Here is a 23,491-nt window from a genome sequence, read left to right as displayed (position 1 = left end):
GGGTGTGTGTGGAAATTTGTGATTAAGCTAAAGTATTCATGTCATACTCACGAACACCAAATAGCGGGGGAGGGGCGGGGGGGAGTATATTTCGTGAAAGGTTTTGGAGAGATCGTGTTGTGCTGTGTCTCGGTTCAACATTCAACATCCACTGAACGAAGCCGACTCTAACCTTAAGTCCCCCGCTGTTTACGGTTCTAAAAACACACCTCTTGTTTGCTTTCTCCAATCCCGATTTTGCATGAGGGCTTTCATACATCCTCTGTTTAAATATCCAGGTAAAGATAAACCGTACGATAAAAGCTGGATTGCTGGACTCGAATAATCACAATGATCTCGGTCTTATGAAGGACTCTACTCGGAATGCTTTCAAAAGAAGACAGTTTGTTTAAAAGTCTCAGTTGTGTGACCATAAGCCCAAAGGTCTTAAGACAAATGTTTAACTCCAAAGGCATAAAATATCTGCATGACTTATAAATGCAATGACATTTTCAACACTAACATAAGATTTGACCTTTCCTGTCCAGTCTTCTGGGATATGGCGTTTTCACAAAGTGAGTCTCTTTTTTCTTCCTGTTTATTGTTCAAAGGCCTGCCTGGAAACACACCCTTCAAGAATACAGCGGCTCAAGGGGTGGAAAAGAATCTCTATGAGCAGAACATCACAGACTGAAGCTCGATCCCACTGCAACCTTTTCAAGATTTAAAAGATTTGAGTAGGTGCATTTCCTCCCTCGCTCGGTTAAATGGGATCCCTAACGATGCAAGAAAATAGCCACGTTCATTCCAAGAATCAGGTTCAATCAAAGCACATCTCATTTATTCATCGCAGTATAAACACATTCTCGTGTCACAGGTTTTATGGATCGATTCAACAACAATCAGCACAAAGGATGACATTTTCCATTTTGACAGTGAGACTGTTAGAACCGAGGGGGGGAATTCTAAACCCTAAACTGTAAGAAACCCCAAATCATTCAGCAAAACTCTCCATGATTGGCTGAATCCTGACAAGTTAAAAATATCTCCAGTATCGAGTGATATCAGGAAAGACAGATCTTAGTGAAATCGTGCATTAGTAAAGAAATGCGATGGGAAAGTGTTTCCCTTTGGCCACAGGCTACTATTCCTCAAACATTTCACTGGATAATCAAATTTTAAAATGAAATTAACCCAGGCCTCCATGGAGATCTGAGGAAAATGCTATTCAGAGAGGGTTGAGAAGTATCTCGAAGCTCAGAAATGTCTGGCTAGAAACTATTTTCCGTAGTGGACGAAAGGACTGCACACGTTTTGCTATCAAGTGTCTACAGCCCTTTGAAGCCGCATCACGGTGCTTTATATCCGAAAATACTAGCACAGTAATTCTGAGAATGGCAGAATTGTTAGAAAATTTTAAAGCGCTTGAAAGTTGATGTTTACTTACTCTTATCATACTGATTTTGCTGGTAAAATTAGAAATAACTAGATCATTTACGGCATTGGCTTTAAAACTAGAATGTACCTCAGCATACCGGGAGGCCTTGAGAAAACTGAGAAATTAAGAAAAAGAAAATACATCCACATTCTATTTCTTTCCATACCCCCCATATTTAAAATCTGTGAAATTTTGGCAAAACTTTTATAAATGACATAGAGTACCCAGTTTAATTTACTTAATTTTGCTAAAGCGTTCACTGAAAAGCTCCTTAACTCCTATTTTTTTAAGAAATATCTTTTGTACAGAAAAAATGGCAATTTTTACATGTCATCCCATATAATATCCAGTATTCCAAAAAATGGGCGTTTAAATCCTCGACCTTTTATTCAGACACACGTGAGCATATCTCGTGATGAAAGAGGACAGAAACGGAAAACAGTCTGAAGTACTATTTCCTAAACAAATCAGTTAGGAAAGTGACTAGCCTTGGCTGCCTCAGTTTCCTTCAAAGTACAGCAAAATGTTCGGGAACGGACAGTCTCTGACAACCCCAAAACGTCTCAGGTTGGACTCTGGGTTCATTCATGCCCGTCATGAAGAAGTTGGCCCCTCCTTGGCTTGACAAAGGGTTAGCCACATGGGAGGAACTCCCCAAAAATCTACAGGAAACAATCTTCCAGGTTGCTGATTATTAGGGAACAAACACTTTCAAGAGGAAATGAAGGAGAGGAAGGATTTGGCCACCAGGAGCCTGACTCCCAGCTCCTCCAAGGCGAGCGGGCTCCTTTGACCTTTGAGGATGAATTGTAACAAAAGCCAAGGCATTACTCCTCTCAGCAACGTCCCCTTCAGTGCTCAGATCGGCAGGTGGGGTGGCTGGTAAGAGCCACGAGGCGCAGCCACGGTGGACTGTGAAGACTTCTGTGGCTCAGTAGCGAAATTAATAAATACCTGAGCGAAATGATGAAAATCACTGTTAAGCTGTAAGGACATCAGACCATCTCTTCTCTACTATTTTAAGAAGGGACATCACCTCAAAGTGCTGCCCAACTTTCCTAAAAAACCACGAGGCTTTCATTCATACCACCCCCTCGGAAACCGCCATAAACACGTAATCCTTCGAGGACGCAGCTCGATGCAGGGATGATGGCTAAACCACCTGGAAATTTGGGATGCCCTGAGCAGGGCTTAAGAAGGAAGGTGGGGGGGCGCCTGGGTGGCACAGCGGTTAAGCGTCTGCCTTCAGCTCAGGGCGTGGTCCCGGCGTTATGGGATCGAGCCCCACGTCAGGCTCCTCCGCTAGGAGCCTGCTTCTTCCTCTCCCACTCCCCCTGCTTGTGTTCCCTCTCTCGCTGGCTGTCTCTATCCTGTCGAATAAATAAAATAATAAAATCTTTAAAAAAAAAAAAAAAGAAGGAAGGTGGGATTTCACTCTACATCCTGGTACTCATAAACCAAGCTCTCTGCTTCCCAAAGTCAGCTATGGCTCAGCTATGCTGCACTGCCCTTAGACATTTTGGGGGATGAGTACAACGAAGAAGGGAAGGTTAAAGGGGCCTGACTTGCCCAGTGAACACCCCACGTAACTGTGGACAAATGGGAGCCCTACCGATGACGTACCTTGAGTGGCTTCTTGCTGACAAGAAGCAAACCTCCTGACACTCACCATCCTATTCAGTAAAACCAGCGATTCATTTAAAGAAAGGACGACCTCAAGAAGTCATCTGGCTAGTTTAAAGGCGGCCGGGGGAGGCTTCGAGCACACACCGAAATGCCACCTGCCCAGGCGTTCAAGGTACCATACCTGTTCCAGAGTGGTTTGGGTAATGGAGTAATGTTTGATATTCAGCAAGCTCTTATTGTTCTCTAGAACTCGGAACAGGTCCGCTAAGCACTGCCATTGCTTCGGCACGTGATATTCCAGTAAATTAAGGCGCTGCCCCTAAAAGCCGAAACAACAAATAGTGAATTGTATCACGTGATTATCACACAGGAACGCTGCGCTTACCTGATACATAAATCATCGTTTTCTCAAACCACACACCTGAGTGGCAGCTGGAGGGCGGGTCGGTTCTGAGAGTCTCCAGCGCACGCGTACGGGGGACGGGGTCCCCTCAAGGCTGAGTGGCTGTTTTGCCCCTCGTACGCCCCCTGCCCCGCCACAGCGTGGGGAAGCCCTCCCTGGGGGTAAGAAGGCGCCTCGCCCTGCTGAGAAGGAGGAAGTCAGCACGGAGGAAGGAGATGCCCCTGAACCCCGCTGGGTCTTGAGCAGAGCTCCCTGTTGTCCTCACCAGGAGCCAGCGAGCAACTCGTGGTAAGAGAGGAAATGTTCCCATCCTCATTTTCACAGGTGCAAAGGGGCTAACAGCAAGCATGTTATGGGACATCTGGAGCAGGACCTGAGCACGAACGCCTGGTCTTGTAGAGTGTGCTTCTTGTCCATGGGTTTTTACTCAGTGACTCTTGTTGAAATAGGCGATAGCTACTTTACAGACGAGACCCTATTTATGATAAACTAGAATCGTGTAGTTAAAAGCTATTGTAGATGGTGCTTCCAAAATGTTAACGTGCATAGACATCGCCTGGTCACCTCCTTCAATGCGGATTTGGATTCAGTAGGGTGGCTTGAGGTCCTGCAGGTGGAACCAGCTCCCCGGGGATGGAGATGCTGCTAGTCCAGGCATCACACTTTGCATCAAGTTATAAAGGATTAGGGGTCCCAAGCACAGGGCGCTCTTTGTAAAATAATGCTGCAACCACCAAGTCTAGAAGCCCCACAGCCAATGTCTGGAAGGCATTACCTTTTGCAATCTTCCACCTAGAACAAAACAAGCCATGCAAGGGGGCTGTGCCCATGGGGAGTGCGGGGTACGTAACCACGGTCTGCCCCAGGACACCCCACAAAGTGGCCAGACAGGCTTGTCATCCTTCACAGAGGCCAAGCGATATCCACTGGCCATGCTGTTTCGGGGAGGGGGGGGAGCTACGCTTTGCAACCAGGCCCAGACCGTAGGCAGGATCTCCTAACAGCGCAGAAAAAATAGGGAAAAAGACAAACACACTTATCCGATTTCTCAGGCTGAAAACAAAGAAGGAATGCAGAATTTCAGCGCTACCTTAAACTGGATCCCTGGAAAATGGAGCTTCAAGCAGTCAGAAACCGCGCCATGCAGATTCGTTTCCTGACAGAGCCAAATCTTCACTGAGTAACCATCACCAAACCTGGAAGTCAAATGACACCAAAACACGGTTACAACTATTTGGACTAAGAGGGGGAAATTCTAAGTCCATTTCCGTAGGGATACAGTAAAGGAAAACTATCCCAAATCGACGCAAGAGTCTGCATTTTCAAAAATATAACACTCAGAAGTCAATTGAAACTCAGTTATGCGGTTTTCTGTAATCCATTGACCCAGACGCTGACTTATCTTTTTTTTTTTAGTTTTACTTATATAACGTTTATTTTTTTTTAATTTTTTATTTTTATTTATATTTTGACGTAAAGTTCGATGATTCATTAGTTGCGTATAACACCCAGTGCACCATGCAATACGTGCCCTCCTTACTACCCATCACCAGATGCTGACTTATCTTTAAGCGCAAAATCAGCAAACCCTGGCATCAATCCCTATTCAGTAAAAGAGGGAAGCTGAAATCGAACGTGAAGCAATGTGCTGAGTTCGAGAAGCCGGAGCCGGGCCGTGGACCGACCCTGAGAAGCACTGTGGCTCCCAGGTCCATGATGATTAAGTGTGGCAGGGGAGAGGTGACAGGGAGCGCAGAAGTAATGAGCCAGGCGTCTGCTTCTTCATCGCGTAAAGCAATTCTCCTACCTGTACCCTGACCCTGCAGTGCGGTGACCACGGGGAAAGCTGGTCTGGGAGGTGCAGCCCCCCACACTGTGGAGCTGTGCACGGCAGCTTCCCCGGTGACCGGACGACCACGCCTGAGGTGATGGCCACACCACAGAGTGATCTCAAAGAGTCACCTGCAAGAATTTAAGGGGTTTCTAAAAACCGCCCATCCCATGGTGCTGAGCACATAATAGCATCTCAATAAAGATCCGTGAGAATAAAAACAAAGACATGAACACATCATGATGACAGCAGTCTGTGTCGATTTTGCTCATTGATATATCTCTCCTAAGTACCTAGAACTAATAACTGGGAGTTGAATGAACGAATGAATGGAAAGAACAGAAGGCATGCCCAGACCTTTATAAGCACCTCATTTACTTAAACATTTCACACGTTGACAGTCCAATCACTTTTCTTCAGGCGAATGTATCTGGTGCAGAAGGAGGACTGAGATAATGTGACTTCGCTCATTGACTTGAAGCATCCCGAGATCCTAGTCCGGGTTCTGACTCCCTGCTCCTGCTCTGATTTCAAATTTCCCCCAAGATGGGAGTGTGGCCCCAACATCTCCCATCCTTCGGGGCTGATGGTCTCGGATCCACTTGCACCTGAGAGGTTGTTGAGGATGTTGATAAAATATGGATGAAAACAGGCAGAAAAGCATCCTGGCGCTTCTCCTGAGCTGCCTGGAAGGGTTTCTGAAGGAGGTGTGCGTCTTGGACACTCCTCTGCTCAGGAGCAGGGGTCCCACGCTGTGTTGCCCACTAACCCGGCCCATCCCACCCCGTCTTCACCACAGCCTCCCTCCTGGGGGTGTGTTCCCACGTCTCATGTGGGGAAGACACTGAGGTCCGGACGGCTGCAGGCACGTGGGTTCGCCGAGCCGTGGGTCCTGTCTGCACGTGAAGTTGCATCCTGGGGGCACAGATGAGCACAGAGCGTGTTTCTGGTCTGGCAGCCGTTATGTCTAACGGCGTCTGTGCTGCCGACGCTGGGCCCGGATGGCCGGCCAGGTTGGAATGCACCCCCTCCCTCCACATACCAGATGTGGGACCCGGGAGCCATGTGCGTCTGATAAGGGTGCCAGACAACTGAATGATTTCCTTGGAAACCCTCCGGGGCCGTGTCTGGCACGGAGCAAGTAAGTAAACAGATACCCAGTCCAATTGAGTTTCTGTGCAGGATACAATCCAAATGGAAGAACACTTTGGCGTGAGGAAGTTCACGTTTCTTCGGGAAACACAGATGAAAGCAGACGAACCAATGAGAATGTGGATCTGAAGCGCGTACGACATTAAGCACAAAGGTGGGAGGGGACGGTGCGCACAGAGGACCTCACTCTTCCAGTCACGCCAGGGTCCACGTGCACCATTAGCACAAACCGCAGCCCCGTGGGCCTACTTTGCTAACGCATTTTGAAAAACTCATGCTAAATAAATTCTAATCGCTATCTAATAAATTCTCACTATGCACATATACCTAATAATATTGAAAATTCTTTCAAAATGAAGTTTCATCAGATCTAAGCCACTTCCGGCTTTACTCTAGACGATGTGAAATATGAAGCACTTTAAGGAAAGAAAAAACCCCCACAAGAAAATGTTCCTGAGATAGGCTGGCAAGTGTCTCGGGATCTCTCTGGAGTCGTCAAGACTCCTGGACAGAAAGTAACAGAAGGAGGTCATCTTCAAATACTAGGAGAATCTTTGTAGATCAGCGAATTCATTTATGATGCGAGAATCTAATTGACCTTGTCTTTACTTTCTCCTTTCTGCCTATAACCTACACATTTATGCCAACGATCTAAGTTCCACAAGGGATGTATTTGATTTGTGTGCTTTCCAGTCTAAAAGCTTTCAAAGCGGCCAAAGGTCCTTCGTTTACATATGTGGTCATCGGTCCGACGTGGCTCAGCATCGTGTCCGCGTCACGCGCATGGTCACAGAAAGAGAAATAAAGCCCGTTATCGGCTGGCAAAGGTGCCTGTAACACTTATGCGTTTGGCCGCTGTTTGTGATACACTTTGGTTCATAGACACCAAGTGTAATACATGTAACCAGTGTTGAAATACAAGAGCAAACAGTGTGCCGGTGGGTAACAGACACGCACACGCAGGTTCAGGAGCCAGACGTCCGAGTCCAGTGAGCGAGCGAGGAGGGTGGGAGGCGGACAGCTGTGTGAGCACCTGACTGAGCTAGAAGCTTCCTCGTCACCTCGTCAGGGTCCGCGAGGTGATCCTGCCCACAGAGGAAGCCGAGAGCACTGGGCACACGGGTTCCATCGTGAGGCACTGAGCACTGTTGCTCCATTTCGTCCCCAAGGACCCCGATGTGGCTACATCTGTCCCTATTTTACAAAAGTGAAATGGGATAGAGAGGAGGTCAGGTGACGTGCTCAAGGGGACACAGCGGCCAGGAATGGAGGACGGCACAGCCCCAACCCCGGTCAGCAGAGCGCCAACCTGGCATGGGCCGGGGTCCTGTGTCACGGTCCACACACCTGCGTTCTTTGTAGCTCCACTTTCACGCCAAGTACCCTGTTGTGCTTGCACAGCCACCGTGTGCCCAGAACACAACAGATGGCACTTCTTTAGAAGATGTGGGACTTGGAAACCCAAAGAGTTGGGAGACTGCTCGTTGTCACACAGCTCGTTCTGGCAGAGACGGGCAGCGAGCCGTCTTACCCTGAAACCCTGTCCCTTCATCACGGCGGCCTTTCTTACTCCAGCCCCAGTCAAGTTTGGTCCAGAAAACATTCTAATCACTGCCTGTGCCGATCGGAATGGCTGCAAGGGGAGCCAATCGAAGGCATCTGCATGAAGACAGCGTCTGACAAATAAATTAGGAGCAGTGTTCGGCAGCTGACACCAGCACTCCTCCCAGGGGACGAACGGTCCTGGCAAAGAACTTCCACAGATTTCTGAGTTTAAGAGAAAGATCTGGATGGGTCGATGACACGGCCTCACAGTAAAGAGAAGCTTGGCCTGCGTCGACACACCTCTGTCCATGAAACCTCCCCTCTCTGGCCAGGGTGTGCCTTTCCTAAATGACTCCACCAGCCAAAGGCCCCGTTGAGCTCCTAGGGGATCGGGTCGCCCTTCCCTTGTGCACCCAGGGGTGCACGCATCCCTCTTGTCCATCAGCTGTCACAGCAGAGCTCCCTGAGGCCGGGAGCCCAGTTTCTGTTCAATGAATTAACGAATGCATGAAGTCCCTTGTTAGAGTCTGATGTCGTAACATCGGTATTGCTCTCTTCACCCAACAGCCAAATGTACTATACATTTCCATCGCTTTTTCCTTTCTTCCTGGAATAATTGGAAGGGATCGTCTGGAAGCATGCAGCAAGAGCCACATCAGCAGGAGGGGTAGACAAGTGGCCTCATCTTCAGCATGGTAGCATTTCGCCCGACAAACAAGTCCCGCAGACGGGGCTGAGGTTACAGCTGTAAGACTGGCTCTCTTATTTGGTCTCCTGAGTGTTTTCATGATCGCTGAACATCTTCCTTCATTTCAGAAAGACCCCAGAATCTAGGTAGATAAACCACACCTTTTGTAAAGCCGACAATATATGAGTGATTGTCTAGATCTCCCAATCCTGACAAATAGGCATTTCTTCCTTATTTCCCTTTTCATTTCTGAAAAGAACATTGGAATAGAAATGGAGCCATTACATGAAGCTGAAATCCCCACACCATGATTTCCATTCTCAGTAATGGAAGACAATGCCTGCTTAACACAGAAGGATCCAGAAAACTTCTTCCTTGTTGAAACGAGTTATTTATGTGATTCTGATTAACAGAATAACAAAAGTTCCCCAATAGGTAATAATCCTCCTGCATAAAAGCAAGGGTCTAGAAGACAGCTACCCAAATTATTTCAATGAGCACGCTGGGTCAATTTCCAATTAGTATTTTCTTTCTGTGTTTCCAAAAGCCACATAAGCTATCTGGAAACAAACAGAAAACAAACAAGAAGGAACTCCTGTGATCTTATCCTTCTGTAGGGCTCCAAGCACGGCCCCGTTAAATCTCTGTAAGAGAACACAGACCCTAACATGAAAATCCTATGGGGGCTCCATCAGTTAAGCGTCTACTTTTGGCTTAGGTCATGATCCTGGAGTCCTGGGATTGAGTCCTGCGTCAGGCTCCCTGCTCAGCGGGGAGCCTGCTTCTCCCTTTCTGCCTGTGGCTCCCCCCTGCTTGTACTCTCTCTCTCTTTCAAAGAAATAGATAAAATCTTTTAAAAAAATTAAAGTCCTACGAGGTAGCACATTTTCCTAAAGGAAATAAAATCCAACTCCTGATTATCAAAGAGAATGGAATTTCTGGGAGTTCGGTGTCCATCCATCTGGGGTGGCGTAAGTTATGAGAAGGGTAGGGAAGTTTCTAGCAGCTAACTGATGTCTTGCCACATCAGACGTCATAATGCGGCCAACACTGGGGCTCTCGCTGTTGTGAGAGGCAGCCACCCAGCTGGTGTCACACCCACAGGACCCGGAGAGGCAGCGGAACAGAGGCAGCCAGTCTCGTCCCGGTTTGTCTCCATGAGCTCAGCAACGTAATTAAGCAAACATTCCAGAGAAGCAGACTGGGCTGCTAGTTCCTGGCTTGATGAGCGCTGCCCGGAGAGAGGCCCCGAGGCCCTGCCAGGTGAGATGTGGGTGAGGAGGACCACACCACCATCAGCACGGGGAGCCTTCACAGCCAGACTCCCGCCCAGCTGCCCCCGTGCAGAGAGCACTGTGGTGGAGGGGAGGTTCCGCTGCAGACACACAAGCAAACACACTTCTCCGTGGGGCTGTGATCTGGGGGTGATGGCCCTTTTGGAACGCGTGAGTAAAGCTTTTCCGCATTCAGTTTCAGAGGATTCCCAAATAATCTCGATGGACTCCAGTTGGACCCCACGTAGCACAGTCTTTAAAATAATAATAGAAGGATAAGAACAATAAATGGTTTTCTTAGCAGAGAGGAACTACTCTTAGGAGCAGCCTCCTTCCCCTTGTTGAGAAGACATCTCGATAACACAGATTCCAGCCTGAAGTCTCTGGCACCAAAATGTGGCTGGGACTTCCCTGCTGGACCCCAGGGTAGGCACGTATTGGCAGCCTGGGGAGCCAGGAGAGCAGCAGTAGAGGGTGCGGGGTGGGCCAGGTGGAAAGTTCTGTGATGACCTCCTTCCTGGCTCCACATCCCACGTACATCAGGAAACTGACTAAGTTCACAGAATACTTGAGAGAACGATGTTGGCGACACTGTGGACAATAAGAGGGGCCACAGCTGGACTGACTTGGCTCCCACACCAGACAGCAGGTGGGACCCTGCAGGTGCAAAGGGCACACGGGTGACCTAACCTAACCTGCTAGGAATTGACAGCCCTCATGGCATTAAAGCGGACCGGTCTTCCTAAGTCTCCCATGGGCAGTGCAGACCCCAAAGATGAATCCTCAAAACGGTGACTATTTTCCTAGTGTTACTCTGGATCCCTCGAACCACAGATCAAAACCAGATGATCTATAAAAAGCACATGCCGACGCAGACCAGCTTCTCACGATACGTTGTGTGGATGTGCGGATGTAAGGCGACTCCCCGGCTTCTCCGCAAGCAATTTGTTGGAGGGATTTCCTAGACGGAGTCTCATCAAAAGATGTATTTGCCCTCATGTAATGTCACTTAATCACTCCAATATGCTTTTATAAGCAAGAACATTAAACTATAAACAGGTACACTGGCGGGAGGGGAGCGGAGGCATTAGGAAACCAGATGTTTCAAAAACCCTCAGGAACAATCAGTGTGAACACCCCACCGTAAGGTCACAGTCATTTTGGGTGTAGGTGTGAAACCAGCATGAAGTGGATGCAAATGGATGTTTGTGAAAATGGATGGCCGGATTTCTGGCAGGATGGTGTGAAAAGCTCCACAAACCCATTCCTTAGCAAAGATGACAATAATTACCAAAGGCAACCATTCAAAATCTCTGGAAATGAGGGCGCCTGGGGGGCTCAGTTGGTAGAGCAACTGCCTTCGCCTCGGGTCATGATCTCGGGGTCCTGGGATCGAGCCCCGATTGGGCTCCCTGCTCAGCAGGGAGTCTGCTCCTTCCTCTGCCCCTGCACGTGATCTCTCTCTCCACCCCCCAAAAAAAAGCTAGTGAAATTGACTAAGGAGAGAGATTCTGTGGTATCTGACATGAGACCTGCTCTCTGCCTACTACCCCCAGCCCAGCAAGACAGAAACCCCACTACAGACAGTGCCTACAAAACACACAGTATGTCCCCTGGCTCCTGGTTGGAGGGTTCTCTTTCTGGCAGGAGCAGAGTGTCACCATTTCCCCTCCTGCCCCCCCTCCCCCGGTACCTATTGCTGAAGCTGAATTCCAGAAAGTTCAACAGGTTGTGGCATCCTTCTTCTGCCCAGCCCTCATGCATGGCAGAGGCTCTCATCTAGGACAACTGGGGAAAGGAGAGGAAGGATAGCCCCTTCCTCTGGCCCATGAAGCAGGCACTCCACTCCTGGAGAGCACGTTGAAGAGGACCTGAGGCTCGTGTCTGCCCTGGGGCATGACGCACGCAGTTCCTGAACAAGGTGTCACTCAGAGAGAAGCACACCTCTGTCCCCATGCCCAGTTCCAGAGCCCAGCTGTGGCTCGGAGACTCTGCCCTGGAGGAGAAGCAGGCCATAGGGCAGGTGATTCCCAATCTCGTCCCAAAGGACCAGCCCTGTTTGCAGCAAAGCATGGAGAAGTTCAAGCCTAAGGGCCCTTTCAAATCAGCAGAGGGTGTGGTGAAAGGCCAGGGGGAGAAATGGGTCCATGAACTGCAGACACAGGCAAACTGTAGGCCGGCTGGTTTGCAGGAAAGAGAGCATTGGAAGAAGCCTTCCTGTGGTCAGAGCAAATCTCAAACACTGGCCTTGGGAAGCATCAGTTCAAAGAAGCCCAAATTATGGGCGCCCAGGTGGCTCAATCCGTTAAGCGTCTGACTCTTGGTTTTGGCTCAGGTCATGATCTCAGGGTCATGAGATTGAGCCCTGCATCAGGCTTCACACTCAGCACAGAGTCTGCTTGAAATTCTTTGTCTCTCTCCCTCTGCCCCTTCCCAACTCTCTCTCTCGAACATAAATACATAAAATCCTTAAAAAAAAAAAAATAAAAGCCTTAGTTTGATTGGATTAGGCTGTGGAGCAACTTATGTCCCAGGACATTGTTGAAACCAATAGAACAGTCGGTCAGAGATCAGTGACGCTAACCGCTGGCTGTGGTCAAGAGGTGAGGCAGAAAGCCAGGCCGGAAGCACCATCACCCCGGGTGACTGTGGGCACACCCTGGGCAGCCCCCCGGGGAGCATCATCAGAGGATTCACCCTGTGCAGGGGCAGAAACAGGCTGCACTAAAACTACCTGAATCGTCACTGAACACAGAAACAAGCAGGAAACCATAGCAAGCCCCAGCGGCGGGAGGCCAGTGCCCAGAATTGCTGCAGTGCATCGCCAAAATGCCCGGCTTCTGATAAAAAATGATGAGACATATACGGAAACAGGAAAGAATGACCCATATGCCAGAAAAAAAAATGCAAAACAGAAACTGCTTGTGAAAGCAGCCAGATGTTGGACTAACAAAGACCACAAAGTAGTGATTATAAATATGTCAAAAGCACTAAAAGAAACCATGATTAAAGAAGCCAAAAGAAGGTATGATGATAGTGTCCCATCAACTAGAGACTAGCAGCAAAGAGACAGAAATTATGAAAAAGACCCACATGGAAATCTGGGAGTTGAATAATAGAACTGAAATAAAAACTCACTCAAGAGACTCAAGAGTTTGACTTTGCAAAGGGAAGAATTAGTAAGCTTGAAGATAGAGATTCTGTGACCCAAAAACAGACAAGAAAAATGGGCAGAGGCTCAGAGAAGTGTAGGACACCGTAAACAAGATTAACAGTTGACTTCTCATCAGAAATACTGGAGACCAGAAGCCATTGAAATGTGACCATTTAATAACACTTAAACATTTAAAGTGCTTGAAAAAAAAAAACCCACAGAAAACAAAAAATTGCCAGCCAAGAATCTTATGTCTGGAAATGTTATTTTTCAAAACGAAGGCAAAATAAAAACATTTCCTGATAGAAATAGAGAGACTTTAATTGGAAGACCCACCATCCAAGAAATACTGAACTAAGAACTTATTTCAACCTGAAGGTAGGGGACCTCCAGACAATAAAATCCACATGAAAAAAAACAGTACAAGTAAAAGTAACTACGCAATTATAACAGACAGTAAAAACACACACCCTCTCTCCTTTCTTCTCTTAGGGGATTGTAGAAGCAATTATATTAACAATACGCAGCTGTATTATTGGGCCTTTGACATCCAGAAATGTAATAAACTGGCCAGTAATAGACCAAAGGAGCGGAGAGAAAGGAAAGCTGTGTCCGATGAAGAGAAGGGTTCCATATGGTAACTTCGATCCACAGGAAAAAAAGACGAGAGCCAGAAATGTTACATAAGGAAGTTAATATAACAAGGGCTATAAATATATACTTGCTCTCCTTTTTTGTAGCAGCTCCCTTAAAAGAGACAAAAATTACATGCAGTAATAATTACAGCAACCTATTCTTGGGTCGGTAACACTGATAAGTGTTAGGTGTCTAACATAATAACAGCAAGAGGCAGGAAAGTGATCCAGATCATTTCCGTATCTCACTGGAACTAGATTAACTTAACTCTAAAGCTAATTCTGATGAGTCAGGATGTACATGGTAAGCCCCAAGAGCATCCGCTAAGGACAAAACCAAAACCATAGGTATAGTAGAAAAATGGCTAAGAAATTAAGATGCTATTAGAAAATATTAGAAAATATTCACTTAATGCAAAAAAACGCAGTAAAAGAGAAACAATGAAAGAAAAGCAACACAAGACTTATAGAAACCAAAGGTGAAAGGGCAAGTCTAACTAATAACAATAATCCAACTCTATCAATAATCAATAATCAATCAATGTTAAACGTGAATGGATTAAATGATCAAATAAAAAGCCGAGATCATTAGACCAAAAAAGATCCAAAACTATGCCACCTATATGAGACACGCTTGGAATTCAAAGATACAGACAGATTGAAAGTAAAAGGATAGAAATAGATGTTAAACAAACAGCAACATCAACAAAGCTGGAATGGCGATACTAACACGATGGAAAGTAGACTTTAAAACAAAAAATTTACTGAAGGATAAAGGAGATCTTATGGTGATAAAAAGTTAATCCATCAAGAAAATATAACAAGTATACTCATATTTGTACCTAAGAACAGAGCACCAAAAATACATGAAGAAAAAGCAGACAGAACTGAAGGCAGACATGCACAATTTACTAACAATATTGGCTAGAACAACCTGGAAAAAGATTAACAGGGAAATAGCACAATTTAACAACCCATTATAAGCCAACAACACTTAAAAAGCATCTACAGAGCTCTCTACCAAACAACAGAAGAATATATATTATTTTCAAGTGCGTACAGAACATTCTCCAGGATAGACCATACAGTAAGCCATAAAACAAACTTCAGTAAACTTAAAAGGATAAAAATAGTATCCAAGATCTACAAAGAACTTCTCAAACTCAATACACAGGAAACAAATAATCAAATCAAAAAATGGGCAGAATATATGAACAGACACTTTTCCAATGAAGACATACAAATGGCTAACAGACACATGAAAAAATGTTCAAAATCATCAGCCATCAGGGAAATTCAAATCAAAACTACATTGAGATACCACTTTACGCCAGTTAGAATGGCAAAAATTGACAAGGCAGGAAACAATAAATGTTGGAGAGGATGTGGAGAAAGGGGATCCCTCTTACATTGTTGGTGGGAATGCAAGTTGGTACAGCCACTTTGGAAAACAGTGTGGAAGTCCCTTAAAAAGTTAAAATTTGGCTACCCTATGATCCAGCAATTGCACTACTGGGTATTTACCCCAAAGATACAGATGTAGTGAAGAGAAGGGCCATATGCACCCCAATGTTCATAGCAGCATTGTCCACGATAGCCAAATTGTGGAAGGATCCGAGATGCCCTTCAACAGATGACTGGATTAAGAAGATGTGGTCCATATATACAATGGAATATTACTCAGCTATCAAAAAGAACAATTACACAACATTTGCAGCAACGTGGACGGGACTGGAGGAGATTATGCTAAGTGAAATAAGTCAAGCAGAGAAAGACAATTATCATATGGTTTCACTCATTTATGGAACGTAAGAAATAGGAAGATCGGTAGTAGAAGGAAGGGAAGAATGAAGGGGGGTAAACAGAAGGGGGAATGAACCATGAGAGACTGTGGACTCTGGGAAATAAACTGAGGGCTTCAGAGGGGTGGGGGTGGGGGATTGGGATAGGCTGGTGATAGGTATTAAGGAGGACACATGTTGCATGGTGCACTGGGTGTTATATGCAAATCATGAATCATGGAACTTTACATCAAAAACTAAGGATATACTGTATGGTGACTAACATAACATAATAAAAAATTTTTATAAAAAATAAAAATTAAAATAATATTAAGTACATTCTCTGATAATGAGGGAATGAAATTAGAAGTAAGTTTCAGAAAAAGTTTGGAAAACTAACAAATGAATTAAACAAAATCCCCTAAATAATCAATAAGTCAAAGAATAAGTCACAAGGAAAATTATAAACTGCTTTGAGATAAATGGAAATGAAAACTCAAAATACCAAATGTCTGGGGTGCAGGTAAAGCAGCAGTTAGAGGGAGACTTATAGTTTCAAATAACTATATTTAAAAATAAGAAAGATCACAAAACAATAACCTATTCTACCATCTAAGGCACTGGTAAAAGAAGGGCAAACTAAAATTAAAATAAGAAGGGAGGAAATAATGAATATTAGAGTGGAATTTAATGAGCTAGAGAACAGAAAAGCAATGGATAAAATCCGTACAACTAAAAACCTAGTTCTTGAAAATAATCAGCAAGATTGACAACCCTTTACTTAGATTGACCAAGCAAAAAAGACTCATATCACTAAATCAGAAATGAAAGATGAGGCATTACTATCAACCTCCCCAAATTAAAAAGGATTACAGAGTAATACTATGAACAATTGTAATCCAATGTATTATATAAATCAGGTGAAACAGACACATTCCTAGAAAGACAAAACCTACTAAAACTGACTCAGGGATACAAAAACTATATAAATAGACCTATAGCAAGTAAAGTGATGTAATTAGTCATTTAAAAACTACTAGTAAAGAAATTGCCAGACCCAAATGGCTTCACTAGTGAACTCTAACAAACATTTTAAGAAAAACGAATACCAATTTAAAAATTTTTAAAGATTTCTTCCAAAAGAAGAAATTTCTTCTTTACAAATTCTTCCAAAAAATAGAAAAGGAAGCAATACTGTGCACAACAAAAACTACAGACCAGTATCTCTTATGAACACGGACACAAAAATGCTCAACAAAACACTAACAAATTGAATAGGGCAACATAAAAAAGAGAGAGCGAGAGAGAGAACTATCTCATGACCAAGCAGGATTTATCCCAGGGATGCAAGGTTGGTTTAACATTTGAAAATCAGCTAATGTCACACACCATCATTATCTGAATTGGTGCAGAGAAATCCAACACTTTTTAATGATAAAAACACTCAAGGAATAGGAATAGAAGAAAAGTTGTTCAACTGATAAAGGGCACTGAGGAAAACCCATCAATTACATAATACTTCATGATGAAAAACTAGGGCTTTCTTCCTAAAAACAGGACAAGATGAGTGTGTACTCTCACAGCACGTGCACAACATTGTACCGGGGGTTCTACCTAGAGTAAGAAAAAGACATAAAAGGCATCCATATTGGAAAGAAAGAAGTAAAACATATTCATATATGGCATGCTAGTGTATATAGGAATGCCTAAGGAATTCACTAACTACTATTAGAAATAGTAAGTTCAGCGAGAGTACAAGACACAAGATCAATGCACACACACACACAAATGAATTGCATTTCTACATACTTTCTACAATTCAAAAATGAAATTAAGAAAACAACTCCATTTACAGTAGCATCAAAAGAAATTCTTAGTATTAAATGTAACCAAGTAAGTGTAAAACCCATGACTTGTGACTAGAAAACATTGTTGAAAGAAATTAAAGGAGATTAAAATAAACGGAAAACATACCAAGTTCATGGATAGGAAGACTTAACACTGTTAAGATGGCAATACTCCTCACATGATCTACAGACTCAACACAATCCCTATCAGAATCCCTGCTGACTTCCTTGTAGAAATTACAACCTGACTCCAACATCATATGGAATTGCAATGGACCTAGACCAGCCAAACAGTTTTGAAAAAGAGGAACAAAGTTGGAGGACTAATAATTCCTGATTTCAAAACTTACTACAAAGCAATAGTAATCAAAACAGTGTGCTTCTAGCATCAAGGTTCAACATATAGAAATGAAATACAATTGAGAGTCTAGAAATAAACCTGTAGGTCAACTGATTTTTGACAATGTTGCCGAGACTATTCAATTGAAGGAGTAATCTTTCCACAAATGGTGCTGGCAGCGCTGAATAGCAGAGCAAAGAAAAGATGAACCCTCTACCTCAAACACAGTTATAAAAAGTTCATTCAAAACCATGTATCAGGGGCGCCTGGGTGGCTGTCTTTGGCTCAGGTCATGATCCCAGGGTCCTGGGATTGAATCCCACATTGGGCTCCCTGCTCAGGGGGGAGTCTGCTTCTCCCTCTCCCTTTGCCCCTACCCTCCTGCCCTGCTGGTGCTCTCTCTCTCTCTCCCATGCTCTTTCTTGTCTCAAACAAATAAAATCTTAAAAATAAATAAATAGGCATTTCTTCACAGAAGATACACCAATGAACGCATGGAAATATGGTATCATCAGGACAATGCAGATCAAAATCTCAGTGAGATCCTACGTACTTTACCCGCACTGGGAGGGGAAATAAAAGAAGCAGCGAGGATGTGGTGAAACTGGGACCCTCGCTCACTGACAATAGAAATGTAAAATGGTGTAGCCAGTTTGCTGTGTGGTTTTTTTAAGATTTATTTATTTTTGAGAGAGAGAGAGAGAGCACGAGTGGGAGGGGCAGAGAGAGGGAGAGAGAATCTCAAGCAGACTCTGCACCTGAGCAGAAGGCAGACGTTTAACCTACTGAGCCACCCAGGCGTCCCTGCCTGACTTATTTCACTTAGCATAATGCTCTTGTGGTCCATCCCTGTTATCACAAATGACAAGATTTGGTTCTTTTTTATGGCTGAATAATATTTCAGCGTGTGTGTGTGTGTGCGCACACGTGCGTGTACATGTGCACGCACAAACCACGTCTTCATCATCATGCATGCATCCACCAGTGGACACCTGGCTTGCTGCCGTGTCTCGGCTGTTGTAAACAGAGCCGCAGTGAACATGGGGGCAGGTATGTTCGCCTTCGTGATTTCATTTCCTTTGGATAAATACCCAGCAGGGAGATCGCTGGGTCATAACTTTTTGAGGACCCTCCATCTGTTCTCCAGAGAGGCTGCACCAGTCTGCATTCCCACCACAAGTGTGCGAGGGTCCCCCTTTCTCCACATCCTTGCTGACACCTGCTGTTTCCTGTGCTGTTGATTTCAGCTGTTCTGACAGGTGTGAGGTGGTGTCTCATTGTGACTTTGATTAGTATTTCCCTGATGCTGAGTGATGTGGAGCATCTTCTCAAGGGTCTGTCCGCCATCTGGACACCTTCTTTGGAGAAATATTCTGAAATACAGTTCCAACCTAACAAAGATCCACTCCCCGGTGCGGCTGTGTTTTCTTGAGCTTAGGCTGTATTTGCAATCAGAATTCACGATCCCGTGGTGTACAATGGAGCCTTCGAATGGCACGTTTTTGCTTTCTGGGTTGCACATTAATTGTCGGCAGGCCAGCGTGCATCGGTGCTGAATCTAGCCACCCAGCAGAGAAGGTGACGGGAAATACTGTCAGGGCCGTGGCAGCAATTAGGCCCGAATCACACACCCGGTAGTTCTGCTAATGGAGAGACGCTGAGTACAGACAGAGCCCAGTGTCTAAAAGCAGCAAACCAAGCGTGGGTGATGCAGATGTTTTGAGAGAAAGCAAGCTTCACTCTGTCTGGAGAGAAGTGGGATCTGAATGAAAGTCTTTACAAAAAGGGTCGATTATTGTTATTAGTACTAATTGTTCACTATGCTAGACAGAACCCAAGGCTGCCATAGTAAGATTCCTTTTTCGAGTCCAGGTGTAGCCACCTGAAGGGGGGTGTCATTTAGTGCTGGCCTGCCATATGCAAATATTACCTTTATTCCCTCGTTCTTTTCTTCTTTGTTCAACAAATGCCTTGAGCCTGTGTCATGGACCAGGCACTGTCCCAAATATCAGGCACCCAGAAATACACAAAATGAAAGGCCTCCTCCCAAGAGAGCATCCATTCCACTGGAAAGAGACTGAAAACAAGCCGGTAAACAAATTAACGTCATGTGTCATATGTGTGAAGGTGTATTAGTCTGTTAAGATTCGTGTATGGGTGACAGAAAACCCCAAGGAGCAAGGACATTAGTAGGTTGAAAGTCTGACCTCAGACAGCTCAGAGCGGGTCAGGCACCTGTCTGGCTCCTTCTCTCCCTACTGCTCTGCTCACCGGCCTCCAACATGGAGGCTGCCTCGTGATCCAAGATGGCCGCTTCATCTCTAGCCATCACATCAGCATTCGGGGTAGAAGTAAGGGAGGAGGGGGCATGGAAAGTGATGTCCCTCCCTACAAATCCACACCCTTGAAGCTGCAGACCCCCCTCCTGTTGTATGTCTTTGGCCACCCGCACCAGGTCCTCACAGCTGAGAAACGCATTCTTACTTCCAAGCGGCCGAGGGGCCAGCTAACATCCGGGGGGGTCTTACACTTCTACGAATGGGCAGACTCAATCCTGGAGACCTCCCGGAATAGGTGACAGCTCTCAACCACGGAAAGAAGGAGCCACGCATTTATCCTCTTCTGAGCCACCAAGCCACACTGGCGCTCCCAGGGAGGTGGGCAGCTGTAGGAAGGGTTGTGTTCTCAGCAGGGATGCAGGAGGCATAGTCGACGGACTCCTGCTGTTTCCAGCGGGTACGCTCCCGTGACCCGTGCCCGAGGCACAGCTCTGTCCTCCAGGCGGTCACAGGCAAGGGGAGCCGAGACATCACCAGTGGCATGAGGAGCATAAGAAACCGAGGAGGCAAGAAACGGAGCTTTCTTTCATCAGTAATTGTGGGTCTGGCCAACCACCTCGCTTTTTGGGTCTGAGATTCCTCACAGTGAGGCGGGTAAAATAATAGCTATTTCTGTCACAAGGACGACATGGACAAGGCACGAGGAGCGTGTGGCAAAGGAGCACGTCTCAGAGGAGAGCCTGGCCTCCGTTTCTCAACACGATCGGAGCTGCGAGGAGCTCAGCGACGGCTTCCCTGTGTCTTGACGGGAGCCAGGGATCACTCCTGAGTGCAGTTCTCTCCAGCCTCCTGCCTCGGTGGAGAGCAGCCTCCAGAACAGCAGCGGCCCTTCTCCACTATGGAATTGCCGCACGGCCTGCCACCGCTCCCAGAGCACCGTCGCCCATCCAGACCCTCCTCACCGCCAGCCCTCCTGACGACGTCACCATCGCCTCATCCCCAGACCTGATGAGCATGACCGTCCTCCTCTCCTCAAGCCCCGGAGAAGTCAGTTGTGGAGTTCTACCTTTCTCCCCCAAATGCCACCTGCACCGCACATCCTGTCACCAGCTGACCACCGTTGACCTTCATTCATGTTCGGACAGGAACAAAAACAGCCCTTGAAGAGCCTGCTTTGCCTGTGGCTTCCTTCTCCACCTCATTTTTTACCATAGAAGGAAAATCTCCCCAAAGATGGTCTCTGGACGCAGGGCCCACTTTTTGACCTTTTCCCCTTGTTTGACCTTTCCCCCAACTATGATCTGCATTATTTCCCTGCATGCCTCCTTCGTCCTCGGGGACGCACTCACAGGGGATGAGATGCCCGCCTGCGGAAAGACGCGGGTTCAATGCCTCCTCTTCCACGAAGCGTGCGTTCTGTCTCCTCCCCACCCCTGCCACAGGCACCTGGAAACCTTCTCCTGGAGCCTTTGGTCTCTCTTATAGAATGTGTGATTTGTGAGTTTTTGCTGCTTCTTGTCAGGGCTGTAACTATTCCCCACTGGATTTCAAGACCCTGGCGCTCCAGAAAAATCCAGTAGCATGAGATGACTTCCATTGAGCTGCACCCCCAAGCATCCTGTTCCCCAGGCTTAGGACAATTTCCACACTGTGCTGCATTGACCTTTATGTGTGTGGGTGTCTGTCTGACCCCGACCGAGCGCACTGAGAGAGGGACCCTGCCTCTGTCGTCTCTCCTAAGACAGGCGCTCAGCCAGCATGCACCCATGAGCAGGAATCACGATGTGAACCCAAATCCATGAAACAGTGTCTCAAACACTTCCATTTCCCACCTTCTCTGCCTGAGGGTTCTTACCAGAACGTATTAGAAAATGAAAGCGGAGTGTCCCCTTTGGTCAAGTGACCACTCTGGGTGACATCGCTCATGACCCGAATTTCCAAGACCAGAGGCGTCCAGCCAAGATGTCCAGCATGGGAACGACAGGTGGCTTGGAAGCCCTTCGCGGGTAACTGCATCAGAGCACCGTGGATTGTATTCTCGCGACGCGATGCTGTGAAAGCAAGTGAAATGACCGATGCCACATACCAGCATGGTGAGGAGATGGAAGCCGGTGAGTGCCTTTCTCTGAAAAGAGCCGTTTCTGGTAAAGACTTAATTCAGGGGTGGGTAGAAGCAGCTGAATCTGGTGATGCTTGAACACAAAGCAAAATGCAGGATAGAATTCAGTAGCCCGTCACCCCACAGCTGCGCAGCACGGCAGAAATCATCATATGTGAGTGTGTACAAACTTCCTTCCCATTTGTGACAGTGACATAAGCATATCCGATTATCTGCTTCATTTTGAAATCTTTCAACCAGTGTATTATTTGGTGATGTAATCTTAACCTAAGCTTTGATGTTCATGGCAATGTTTTCTAGAAGCATTAAATCAAAGATGCCACGCTGAGCACAAGGTGTCACGGGAGGGGACGGGTTCATTTCCGGCCAGCCAGATGGCCGTAGCTTGAGGCCTCCACTGTCACTACGCCTTCTTCCATTTCTTAGAGGAAAACCTACAAACAAGTCCTCCAGAGTACTCTCTATATTCTGAGTAGAATGGCCATACAACCTACTGATGAGAGCATCCTTCGAAGTTGATTCCATTATTGGTTTTGATTCCTCAAGTTTTCAAGTTGGACGACTCAAGAAAATAAAAGTTCTCAGGATGCTTGGGTGGCTCAGTCGGTGAAGGATCTGCCTTTGGCTCAGGTCATAATCGGGGGTTCTTGGGATTGAGCCCCGCATTGGGTTCCCTGCTCAGAAGGGAGTCTGCTTCTAACCCTGCTCGTGCTCGTGCTCTCTCTCACACACTGTCTCTCTCAAATAAAGTCCTAAAAAATAAAAAGAAAAGTTCCCATAATCTTAAGGATTTTCTTTATTTGTAAAGCTTGGTTTGGTTTGGTTTTGAATACATCCACAGCCCTATCCTCCCTCCCCTCCAAGAAATCAGCCGGGCGAACTCCAAACCTCTAGACTTCAGAAACATGATTTCTTTTCCCCCTTTGGGAGGATGACTTTTACACTCAGACTTAAACTTTCTGCTTCAGTCGGTCCCAGGACAGGGAAAAGCAACCAGGTGCAACTCGCAGATGTGGCCAGTTCCCTCCAGGTGCGTCGTGAACGTGCCCACGACCTGCTGGCTCTCGGGATGCAGGACAGTTATGCCCTGGAGAGAATCTGGGAACGCGTCCCCAGTTTCCGCAGATGAAGTATCAGTGTCCCAGAGGATGGTATGCTCCAGCTCCTCTTTGTACATGCACACACACACATATCCATCCATGCATGCAGACGCACAACGATGTCTCGCACATCCATTGTTCGACATAATGACCTACCCTCGACTGAGGAAAGAATCCAATCAAGAGCATGAGAGACTGTAGACAGCCACCCAGCATCCACTTACTTGTCTTGTCCCTTAGCAGAAACCTAACTTTATTTAAGTGGCAAAATGCCCAGCTAAATTCTACATTTCTCAGGCT

At 46.2% G+C, this 23,491-nt stretch overlaps 1 protein-coding gene across 1 annotated transcript in view; it reads right to left on the bottom strand.

The window, feature by feature from the left end:
* Positions 1 to 802: 802 nt before the first annotated feature.
* Positions 803 to 23,491, bottom strand: part of ABCA13 (ATP binding cassette subfamily A member 13) — a 368,906-nt gene continuing 346,217 nt past the window's right edge. The window contains exons 60-62 of the mRNA XM_087861234.1: positions 4,537 to 4,642; positions 3,225 to 3,362; positions 803 to 2,371 (exon numbers count right to left, since the gene is read on the bottom strand). Coding sequence (XP_087717360.1) covers positions 2,276 to 2,371; positions 3,225 to 3,362; positions 4,537 to 4,642 — 340 coding nt within the window. The 3' untranslated portion in view covers positions 803 to 2,275. The remainder of the gene's footprint in view (positions 2,372 to 3,224; positions 3,363 to 4,536; positions 4,643 to 23,491) is intronic.

Source organism: Ursus americanus, chromosome 3 (assembly GCF_024610735.1).
Source record: "Ursus americanus isolate L20-20 chromosome 3, mUrsAme1.1.p, whole genome shotgun sequence".
Taxonomy (NCBI): Eukaryota; Metazoa; Chordata; class Mammalia; order Carnivora; family Ursidae; genus Ursus; species Ursus americanus.
Note: the sequence above shows the minus strand (reverse complement) of the source record. Positions and strands in the feature narration are given on the sequence as shown.